Raw genomic sequence first — 12,401 nt, 5'->3', positions numbered from 1 at the left:
ACTTACCCACACTCATATTCACTTGCTGCCAGCACTACCTGTACATCTTTGGTTATGTGAGCGGTAAACTGAGAGCCCCAAGAAAAGCCCCATGCAAGAACTTGTCCTCATCCAGCTAGATCTCTCCTCTGTCTTTCCCACTGTCAACCATTAAATCCTCTTAGCCTCCCTCAGGTGCTTTGAGTCCTACCGTGTGTCCTTGCAAGTCCAGTGTTGCATCACAGAGCCGGAGCAGCCATATACAGGACTTTCACGCATGCTAACTCTTAAGATTGTCGTCGCTGTGGCCATTGCTGGGTCGCAAGCACACGAGGAAAGAATAAAATGCTGTGTCAGCTACTAATATGCACTAAAACTGCTCCCACCTCCCCATCCACTGAAGTGCTTGACAGTGCTGCGTAACCCCCCCCCCCATCTCTAACCACACTCGTTTCATCTTTCCTTCTGGCCATTTAACTCAAAGGCTCATTGATTGCTGCATGTGGGTCTTCAGTGGACTTAACAGGTAAAAATGGTCTATGAAGCCGCAGAGGCTGAGAAACACTGCAGGATTTCCATCCTGCATGTGTTTAAAAACAAAATAAACAATAAACTTGCAGTCTTTTTATTTGATTGGTTCATTACCTGACCATAACGAGATCATTACGAGTACTGCCACCAGATATATAATGCAATCTGCAAATAACATAATTTGTATACATAGTTAGCCATGTGTCCAGCTACGATCTGAAGACAAGCCCTGAAAGTCTCTCCCATCAGAAAATCAGGACACTCTGTGAAATAATAATATAATGATTTTTATTTTATTTATGTATTACTACATTGTGGCTGTTTGTGGTATTCATTCCATCTGCATCTTTTATTTTTTGAAGCACAGTGGCACAGTGTTTAGCGCTGCTGCTGCAAAGCACAGATCACATATTTGGCCACCATAATTGGCCCAGCATAGTTAGAAGACTTTTTCCTACCTCTCAGGGACCCTTGAAGACCATTACACCGTTAGGATCCACTTCAAGATGTTGGCCTATTGTATCAAAAATACTGATCAGTCTTGAGGACTCAGACAGCATTTCTGTAGTACACAAAAATTTTAAAGTCCCCTCATTTCAAAGATCTAAGAGGACAGTGGGAAAAGGATCTCTCACTCAACATCTCAGAAAAGAAGTGGATGGCAGCCATGCACAGAATTCACTCGAGCTCCAAATGTGCAAAGCATACAATTATTCCATTTAAAATTATCTATCAAGCACATCTGTCTTGTTTAAAATTATCCAAAATGTTTGCAGGGCAAAATCCAACCTGTGAACATTGCAATCGAGCTCCAGCCTCACTGAGTCACATGTCTTGGGCCTGCACCAAATTAACATCATTCTGGACAAAATCTTTAAATGCCTTTCAGACAGCCTTGGTGTCACAATCCCTCCTAATCCATTAACAGCTGTCTGTGTTTGGTGAGCTCCCAGGTGGGCTTAAAGTGGAGAAGGACAAACAAACTGTAATTGCCTTTACTTGACTATTAGCACGTAGACTTATTTTGCTCAACTGGAAGAATCCTAACTCTCCTGTTTTTAGTCAGTGGGTAACCGATGTTACATATTATCTGAAATTGGAAAAAATCAAATTCTCACTTAGAGGATCAGTGCAGAACTTTTTTAAAACCTGGCAGGATCTAATCAATAATATTTTAGATTAAGCATTTAAACTGAGGAAGCGGATTCTCTACCCTTATTTATTTATTTATTTTTCCTACTGTTAAAGTTTTATTCTGTTGGCCTAGCTCTCTTTCTCATGGGTGGGGGTTGATTTGATGTGAACTTAGCTTTGTAAAATTTGCTTGAATGAAATGTTATTTGCTTTTAATAGATTCAATAAAATGCTTAAAAAAAAAAGATGGCCTGTAAATCATGATATTGAAATTTCAGTCTTCACAAATGAATGGGTAATTTTACCCTCCACCATTCCACTTGTAGAAACGAGTCAGCTTTCATTGCGCCTGTCAATGGTATTCAGTAAAGTTTGTATGTCTGCTGCTAGTGGAGGATGATGATATCCTGTTTGCCTCATCAGACTGTGATCTATAATGCATATGGATCAAAATGAACATAAGAAAGGTGCTATATAAGTAAAATGTATTATTATTATTATTATCTCTCTATTATAAAAAAAAACTTGCGATGAGACGAGACTTTTTCCCGGGGACAACACGTGATCTTTTGAAGAGAGACGGTTAGACAGAGACACTTTCACTTCCCGCAAGATGGACAAGTCACGTCATACTTACAACCTTCAGATGCAAGTCCTATGATACTCTAGAAAGTTGATTCAGTTCATCTGCACATAGTTCTTTTCCAAGGAGATACGTTACATCACTCATCCAAGTGACTTCCTCAGTCTCCAACCTTATAAACAGTACCTTTGCATAATGACCGAAACTAGCACCATTGACTAACAATGGGCTGTGTGATCAATGATATGCAAATTGTCCATTGATCAATGGCCATGAGTACCATTCAAAAAAAAAAATTTAGTCCACCCCAAGGACTGGGTGCCCTAGCACAGACAGAGTAATATAGTTTACGCAGTTAAGTGCCAAGAGGATTGTCGTGAATTATACATCGGGGAAACCAAACAACCACTGGTGAAGCGGATGGCACAACACAGAAGAGCTACCTCGTCAGGCCAGGACTCCGCAGTCTATTTACACCTACAGGACAGTGGCCACTCTTTCTGTGATGAAGATGTGCACATCCTGGACAGGGAGGAACACTGGTTTGAGCAAGGAGTCAAGGAGGCCATTTACGTGAAAAAGGAACGACCATCTCTGAGCCGAGGAGGGGGCCTAAGGGTACATCTTTCACCATCTTACAATGCTGTGATTGCAGCCATTCCCCAACTGTACTTATGGCCATTGATCAATGGAGAATTTGCATATCATTGATCACACAGCCCATTGTTAGTCAATGGTGCTAGTTTCGGTCATTATGCAAAGGTACAATATAATACAATACAATTTATTTTTGTATAGCCCAAAATCACACAAGAAGTGCCGCAATGGGTTTTAACAGGCCCTGCCTCTTGACAGCCCCCCCAGCCTTGATTATCTAAGAAGACAAGGAAAAATTCCCCCCAAAAAAATGGAAGAAACCTTGGGAAAGGCAGTTCAAAAAGAGACCCCTTTCCAGTTAGGCTAGGCATGCAGTGGGTGTCAAAAAGAAGGGGTCAATACAATACAATACAATACACAGAACAGAACAAATCCTCAATACAGTATAAAAATAAAAATTTTAGAAGTACGGAGCAGAATTTAACAGTAGACGGTATCACATAATATGATTTGGATTTGTTTAGAGTCCTGGAGACCTCATTCATTTAAGCTGCCTCCCCCATTTGGCCATTCCACAGCTGAAATAGTGCTAGTCCGATGAAAGGACCCCTCTTTCCCACGATTCCTGCGATCCTCCAACAGAGATGACTTTACCTTAGGCAGGCAAAACAACTTGGCAGGTGGGCCGTGGCACCAAGTGCCACATTTGAGTACCGAGAAGAGTACTCAAAAAGGTACTGTTTATAAGGTTGGAGAAACCTGCAGTCAACTGAGACTGGATGAGTGATGTAACGTATCTCCCTGGAAAAGAACTATGTCCAGATGAACTAAATCAACTTTCGAGTATTTCCTTACCTGGATTATTGAGCACGCATCGAGACAAGTCCCATGATACACAAGCAGAGCAGGTTAGAGATAATGGAAGCAGGAAAATTCGAAAGTCTCCAAAAATGAGAGTAAAGATCACATTAGCGCAAACAACCTGGAAATATTCCTTGGAGAAATAACAGAACAGCGAAAAGAGATTGAATATTCAGGTGCTGTACAGGCTTTTAAACGTTCGAGCAGCAAGCCACCAGCTTCTCGAGCAAAGAGCACCTGTTACTTGTTTCCCAATGTATCTCCTTGGGGGGCGCTCAGCCACCCTCTTCACAACAGCGCCTACAACTGGCTTAGGGTAGGCGAGCGAAATACAGATCACGCGTGAGGGCAGCAGCAGCACAGTTAAAAAAATTTATTTGTTTCCCATTGTATCACAGTTTAAGAAGGGTTTCGGAGAGGTGGCTGCTGGCAGGGGGGGGGGAAGGGGCTGATGAGCAAAGCGAGCAAGGGGTGAAGTTATTAAAATGATCATTTCCAAATATAAGGTCTCAGAAAAGAGGGACAGTCTCTTCAGATAGGGCGGAGGAGTTCAAGCACTTCAGGGTCTTGTTCTCGAGTGTGGGTGGACGAGTGAATCATTGCAGCAGAGTTCCTGCTCAGGGTTGCCGAGTTCACTATCCATCAAAGGGTGACAAGGTTAGCAACATGGGAGAAATCCCTGGGACAGGATGTAGAGCTCAGCAGTACAGGTAGGCCTCTGAACCTTTTTCCTATAGTTAAAGTGCACCTCACAAAGAGGACAACCCAGGATACATGAGAAGGATTGCGTCTGTCAAAATGTACTATACTCTAGAAATGTGAACATAATGATCTTATAAACTTTTAAGTGCCCTGGAAATGTCAGAGTGTTTCACATAACAAATTGGCAAAAGCTTCAGAGGGCTGGGTGTTCATGTCGGTCAGGCTTGGCATGTTGCCATCACAACCCTTACCAGGAAAAGCACAGTAAAAATAAAGTAAATAAAGCGAAATGATATCTGCAATCGTACTGTTGTTGATTCAGTCCCCTCCCCGACTGTCTGATAGTGCGAATGAGTCAACTTCACCAACCAGGGCTCACATTGTAGAAGTATGGAGACACTTATTCTCTGCGTCTAAAATTACTTTTGATGACATTTACTGTGACATTTAATTAACCTTCCAGAGCTCTCTTAACAGAATTTGTACTGTACTGGTAAAGCTCCTTTGGCGTGTGTTCACTTTGAACACAAGCTGCTGTGTAAGCTAATATGTTTGTGCCTGGCATGCATTGTGATGAGTCAAATCAAAGGCAAAAGACTTCTGTTTATTACTTGTCATAAATTAGGCTACATACTGTACAATCACTCATGCAATACATAAAACAAACTGATTTGTCTGATTATTAATGCGCCTGAACTGAAACGATTTCAGTTGAAGGAAAATGAGTCATTATTTTTTGTGTGTGGGTCAGTCATGAATTTCTTTTAAGCAAATGTTCCCAAGTCAATCTACAAAGTGTTCAGCATTTATTTATATTTTTTACTTCAATAGATCTGTTGAAGAGCAACAAGTGAACTCTCTTTCTACTTGAGCTACTCTCACTAGACAAAGACATTGCTAAGCATATGATAATCGACATACAGTGGAACCTCGGTTCACGACCATAATTCGTGAACCGAAGCAATTTCCCCCATAGGATTGTATGTAAATACAATTAATCCGTTCCAGACCGTACGAACTGTATGTAAATATATATTTTTTTAGTTTTTAAGCACAAATATAGTTAACTATACCATAGAATGCACAGCGTAATAGTAAACTAAATGTAAAAACAATGAATAACACTGAGAAAACCTTGAACAACAGCGAAAACTAACACTGCAATAGTTCGCACTATAGTGCTAGGAACCACAGCACAGGGAAAAAAATGAACATTTGAAAAATCCATAATTTAATAAACCACCAAGAAAAGTAACATTGCAACAATGCAGGCTATGAACCGATCGCTGTAAACAGAAGTGAAAACAAAAACAAGCCTTCTCTACCTTATGCGTCCAGTCCTCCCTCGCTCGCTCGCTCGCTCTCTCTTTCGTGTGTGCATGTGTCAGTGTGTGTGCGTGTGTCTCTCTTTCGCGAGTCTGGAGCGCCTGTTTGTGTGTGCGCCTCTCTCTCGCCTGCTCCTGTGTGTGTGTGCGCCTCTCTCTTGCGCGCTCCTGTGTGTGTGCGCGTCTCTCTCTTGCGCGCTCCTTTGTGTGTGTGCGCCTCTCTCTTGCGTACTCCTGTGTGTGTATGCGCCTCTCTCTCGCGCTCCTGTGTGTGTGTGTGCCTCTCGCGTGCTCCAGTGTGTGTGTGTGCGCCTTTCTCTCGCGTGCTCCTGTGTGTGTGTGCGCCTCTCACGTGCTCCTGTGTGTGTGCGTCTCTCTCTTGCACGCTCCTGTGTGTGTGTGCGCCTCTCTCTTGCGCGGTCCTGTGTGTGTGTGTGTGTGTCACGCTCTCTCGCTCTCTCTCTGTTGCTCGCTGCACAGGAAATGCACAGGGAGAAACTGAACATGTACAAACCGAAAGGGAACCTGGCTTGTTTGTATACCGAGTGTGTGGTCGTGAACCGAGGCAAAAGTTTGGCGAACATTTTGGTCGTAAACCGATTTGTTCGTGTACCGAGACTTTCGTGAACCGAGGTTCCACTGTAGATAAGAAACAACAGCTAAAGAGTAGCTACTCATCCTACATGTCATGTGCATCCAGTGAAATAAACTGGTTGTGCAATATTCTAGACGCTTACCCAGGGTTTGAGTTTGAAAACATTGGTATTAAAGTTTCTAGAATGTTTCCAGCCTAGCTTCATACTTTTTCAATACACCAGTGAGTTTGTGTAATTTATTATTTTTATTTAGGACCACCACGACAGAATACATGTGTGTGAATGAGAGGGAGGTCAGTGGAATGGTGAGGATGCAGGGAGTAGAGTTGGCGAAGGCGGATGAGTTTAAATACTTGAGATCAACAGTACAGATTAATGGGGATTGTGGAAGAGAGGTGAAAAAGAGAGTGTCAGGAGTGATTTGTAACAGATGAGTATCAGCAAGAGTGAAAGGGAAGGTCTACAGGACGGTAGTGAGACCAGCTATGTTATATGGGCTGGAGACGGTGGCACTGACCAGAAAGCAGGAGACAGAGCTGAAGGTGGCAGAGTTAAAGATGCTAAGATTTGCATTGGGTGTGATGAGGATGGACAGGATTAGAAATGAGGTCATTAGAGGGTCATTTCAGGTTGGATACAGTGATGTAGCTGGGGGGGGCAAGGAGGGACATCTGTCCCCGGGCGCAGCATCCAGGGAGAGCCAATTGATGTTACGAAATTTTAGAATGAAATGTTTTCCATTCTGGGCGGCACAGTGGCGCAGTGGGTAGCGCTGCTGCCTCGCAGTTGGGAGACCTGGGGACCTGGGTTCGCTTCCCGGGTCCTCCCTGCGTGGAGTTTGCATGTTCTCCCCGTGTCTGCGTGGGTTTCCACCGGGCGCTCTGGTTTCCTCCCACAGTCCAAAGACATGCAGGTTAGGTGGATTGGCGATTCTACATTGGCCCTAGTGTGTGCTTGGTGTGTGGGTGTGTTTGTGTGTGTCCTGCGGTGGGTTGGCACCCTGCCCAGGATTGGTTCCTGCCTTGTGCCCTGTGTTGGCTGGGATTGGCTCCAGCAGACCCCCGTGACCCTGTGTTCGGATTCAGCGGGTTGGACAATGGATGGATGGATGGATGTTTTCCATTCTTAAATGCACTAAAAAGTAAATAAAAAACATACCCAACAGACAATAATTTACCTCCTCCACTACTCTAACATGCTTGTCTCCCACCCAGAAACATTTTTGACGTTATTAAACAGGTCGTGCGACTGACATGAGGCATTAGTGTATCATTGTCTAAGTTGTTGCAAACAACCATTTCTGTGTGCCAAGTGATTTGTGTTTATGTGTTTGATAGAAAATTGATTGGGCTGTGGTGAAGTATTCTAGTAGATGGCTGCAAAAGTCTAGATGTTTCCCCATCATATTTTCATACGAATAAATTGTAAGTAATGCAGTTTTTATAAATATATAATTATTTTGCTTTATAATGTGCTATATACTTTCTTTAAAATCATTTTTAAATGCAGAAAACAAATTTTTTCTTACAAAAACTAATGACGGATTTAGATTTTAAAGAACACGAGGCGGCGTTATCATTTTCGGAGACTTTTTATTTATTAAATTATACAAACACGTACAAACATTTGACCTTCTAATTACAATAAAATAATCAGGGTCTCATGTATTCTTTCATAGTGGTATCTATTTATTTTTCATGTTTCAGACAACATAGTTTAATACACAGTTAATGTATTATATTTAATTAATAGTTAAATACATTTTTTTAAATTTTCTTTCCCTTCCCCATTGCATTTTGGCAAACAGGAGGGGGCGCGAAATCTTCAGTTGTCCCCGGGCGCTGAAAACCCTAGCTACGCCTCTGGTTGGACAGTTGGGAGACAAAGTCAGAGAGGCGAGATTGTGTTGGTTTAGAGAGATGCTGGGTATACTGGGAGAAGGATGTTAAGGATTGAGCTGCCGGGCAAGAGGAAAAGAGGAAGGCCTAAGAGGAAGTTTATGGATGTGGTGAGAGAGGACATGCAGGTGATGGAGGTGACAGAGCAAGATGACGAGGACAGGAAGATATGGAAGAAGATGATCCTCTGTGGCAACCCCTAACAGGAGCAGCCGAAAAAAGAAGAAGAAGAATAAGTGTTACATTCCGTGATGCCATCTTGTGGGGTTTGTGTCCTAGGTGCTGTTCCAGTTTGCCCTGGGGGGCATAATTATGTTCAGTGAAATTACAGATGTCATCTCTATCATGGATTAAATACCAGGGGTTGGTGGCAGGATTGGCACCATGAAAAACCTCACACTGTTCCAGTGTGGTGCTAAGGTGTCACCTGCTGCATTCAGTTCTCAATATAGGTGCTTTGTCGTATGGTGGGACGGTACTGCATGCTCCCATCCTCATTGCATCAAAAAAAAAAAAAAAAAAACTTTTGCTCATGTGTCTCTTATTATTTTGTCCTGATCTTGAATTCTTGTTTCTCTTTTTGACTACGATTCTCAGTTTATTCTCTGGTTGTGGCATTTACAGTACATTTAGGATTGACTTCCGGTGTCAACTCATTTCAATTCTCTGACTACATGTCAGTATGTGGCCCTATGGCCCAATGAGTCTGTTATTACTTGGTTCACTGCCAGTACACTACAGACCTATCACATGGTCAAACCTTCGCCATCTTTTACGTGTGGCTGGAAGAAATCCGTTGTTCTATAACAGCAATGTATATGAGTATGCATATGTATAAAACTCGTAATATATACTGTGTATATTGTAATAAAAGAGTCATGAACAGAGGAAGAGTTGAGCACCTGATGGTGAACCCATATATTACAACTGGGAAAAAAAAATCGAAAAAACTGGCAGAAAAAGGAACACAGGCAACAGGCGATCGATCACGCACTACTGCTGGAGGTAATGTCTTTGCAGACATGTTTATTGACTGATTCCTCTTAGACACTTCCAGCTTTTAAAGGTGACCTGACAGGAAGAGGTGGGCTTATTGGTGGAAGCAGAAAAGATGTCTTGGGTCTTACTGTTAATGGTCTTCAGAGCTGATGATGGGAAAGGGAAAGGAATGAGTCTGACAGCTCCCCCCATAGCTCATGTATTACAGCTCTTGTGCGAACCTTGAAGCTATCTCCTAATCATGCATGTGTCACAATATATATATATATATATATATACACACAGTATATGTATATTTATTTACATAGGTTAAGTAAAAATGGTTGGGAAAGCCATGCATGTATATTGTTAAAAACAACAAGAAAAAATAGACTTTCAAAAAAAGAGCAAAATAATAATGGCTTTCCAGTCTTATGTGCTTCCATTAGGAAGGGGCGGGTCCAGGAGGCCGGATACCGGAAGTGATGTCAGAAATTGTAGGGCTGTCAATCTTCCAGTCTGCAGAGGGAGAAAAGGAGAAAGTATTAGTACTCAGCGCCAACCCCTGGGTTGGTGGGTAATTACCATTAACTAAGTAAGCCCTTAAGCTGTCTACCAAATGCACACGCATGATGATAGATAGATAGAAAAGGCAGTATATAATAGATAGATAGATAGATAGATAGATAGATAGATAGATAGATAGATAGATAGATAGATAGATAGATAGATAGATATGAAAGGCACTATATAATAGATAGATAGATAGATAGATAGATAGATAGATAGATAGATAGATAGATAGATAGATAGATAGATAGATAGATAGAAAAGGCAGTATATAATAGATAGATAGATAGATAGATAGATAGATAGATAGATAGATAGATAGATAGATAGATAGATAGTATAGGAATATAAAAAAATACATAAATAATTTTCTTCACACTGTCCATTTAAGTTTATTATGTATTTTTGGGGTTATTTTATCTGTTCTTAATGTCCTTAATCGTTGATGAGTTAAGGTGTAAGAGTAACCTGCAAAAAAGATAATTTATTACATGATCGTCTAGGCAGATTTGAGGTATTTGACATTGCATCATGATGAAGCACCATATTAAAAATACATTTTAAGGGGCTCCGCCTTGCATCTCTTTGCAGTCAGGATGAGTTGCTGTTGCTGTAATACAGTTTCCTTGATTGGGAATCTTACAAGTTCAGTTTTAAATAGTGCCATTCATAGTAGAAGTAAGTGGAATTTCATTTTGACTAACCTGTCTTTTGTGTTCCTTTCAGATCGACAAGTATCTGTACTCCATGCGCTTCTCGGATGAGACACTCACAGACATCATGCATCGGTTTCGTCGAGAGATGGAGAATGGCCTCGGAAGAGACACCAACCCTACAGCCACTGTGAAGATGCTACCCACATTTGTCAGGTCCATACCCGACGGCTCAGGTAAATCTAGTGAGAGTACGCTTCCTGCCCTAGAGCAGGGGTCACCAGTTCCAGTCCTGGAGGACCACCATGGCTGCAGATCTTTTTATAATGAGTGCCCTGTTTGTTCAGCTAATTAACTTCTTGTGAATTCATTTTAATTGAATTTATTTTTTAAGACTTCTTACCTAAAATTGCACCCAAACAGAAATGAAACATAAAGTGAGGGAGCCAACAGAAGACCAACTAAGTCAGGGCCTCAAACTCCAACCAATTTCATTCCATTTCCGACATTGTTGATTTTCTCATTCTATAAGAGCCCTGTTAAAATGTTTTGGGGACCTGAGCAGATCAACATTCCCAAGACCTTCATCTTTCTTTATTTTCAGAAATTGTATGATGGATGCCAGTTGTTTTGGCTCATTTTGTATCTCATTATTGTTTGGCTGCTAATTAAGGAAAAAGAAACAATTAAGGGGTCTGAGTCTTCAAGAACAAATCAATTCAAATTAGTTCAAAAGAAGTTAATTAGCAGCAAAAACAGGTCACTAATTAAGAAAAGGGTTAGAATGAAAACCTGCAGCCACGGTGGTCCTCCAGGACTGGAGTTGGCGACCCCTGCTGTAGAGAACTGCACTGTTGAGGGTCAGGTGTTTTAACACACCTAAGCAGTTAAGTAAATTTGCTTAAAACTCTTATTCGGTCACTCTGAAGAGGTGGTGGCAGAATCTAAAGGTGAACTCCTTCAGACATTGGATGTTTTTTTTTTAATTGTAATGGATTTGCATCCTTTTGTGGCCCCAAGTCTTTCTGAAGGATTCTGGGATCATTGGCAGTGTTTTGCTGCTGGTGTTAATGTGTACTCATTTCTGGCCGATGATTTCTTTTTGTGTGTTTCACCTTGTTCTCAACATATTACTTTTACAGTGGGTACAGAAAAGAATCAGCCCTCTTCAAAATATTCACATCTTGTTGCTTTGCAGACTGAAATGAAGACAAGCACAAAAAATATTCCTCCAGCTGTATTTTCTCAATGCAACTTTTTTTTTTTATTTGTTAATTTTATTGTAATCATTCCATACAAATAGATCAATTAATACAAAAAAGGATTGAAGACAAATCAAACCCCACCCTTGAGAAGGAGAGCGTGGCCAAAGGAGAATTGCTAAGGGCTTTTTAATAGGGCAAAAATAAACAAGGAAAAAAAAATATATATATAAATAAATAAATGGAGAAGGAAACGAAATGCGGAAATAATTATTTCTTCTTATTCTAAAATATTATTGATTAGAACCTGCCAGTTTTTGAAAAAATTCTGTACAGATCCTCTAACTGAGAATTTGATTTTTTCCAATTTCAAATAATATAAAACATCGGTTTCCCACTGACTTATCAGAGGAGAGTTAGGATTCTTCCAATTTAACAGAATAAGTCTGCGTGCCAAAAGTGTAGTGAATGCAATCACCGTTTGTTTGTCCTTCTCCACTTCAAGTCCGTCTGGAAGAACACCAAACACAGCTGTTAGTGGGTTAGGAGGGATTGTGACCCCAAGGCTGTCTGAAAGGCACTTAAAAATTTTGGTCCAAAATGATGTTAGTTTGGTGCAGGCCCAGAACATGTGACCCAGTGAGGCAGGAGCTTGGTTGCAACGTTCGCAGGTTGGATCTTGCCCTGGAAACATTTTGGACAGTTTTAAGCGAGACAGATGAGCTCGATATATAATTTTTAGTTGAATAATTCTATGCTTTGCGCATATGGAGCTCAAGTGAATTCTCTGCA

At 41.2% G+C, this 12,401-nt stretch overlaps 1 protein-coding gene across 1 annotated transcript in view; it reads left to right on the top strand.

The window, feature by feature from the left end:
- The window catches only part of hk1 (hexokinase 1), a 122,130-nt gene that overhangs the window by 19,957 nt on the left and 89,772 nt on the right, over positions 1-12,401 (top strand). The window contains exon 2 of the mRNA XM_028795965.2: positions 10,481-10,643. Within this exon, the coding sequence (XP_028651798.1) occupies positions 10,481-10,643 (163 nt within the window). The remainder of the gene's footprint in view (positions 1-10,480; positions 10,644-12,401) is intronic.

This window comes from Erpetoichthys calabaricus, chromosome 2, assembly GCF_900747795.2.
Source record: "Erpetoichthys calabaricus chromosome 2, fErpCal1.3, whole genome shotgun sequence".
NCBI classification, from domain to species: domain Eukaryota; kingdom Metazoa; phylum Chordata; class Cladistia; order Polypteriformes; family Polypteridae; genus Erpetoichthys; species Erpetoichthys calabaricus.
Note: the sequence above shows the minus strand (reverse complement) of the source record. Positions and strands in the feature narration are given on the sequence as shown.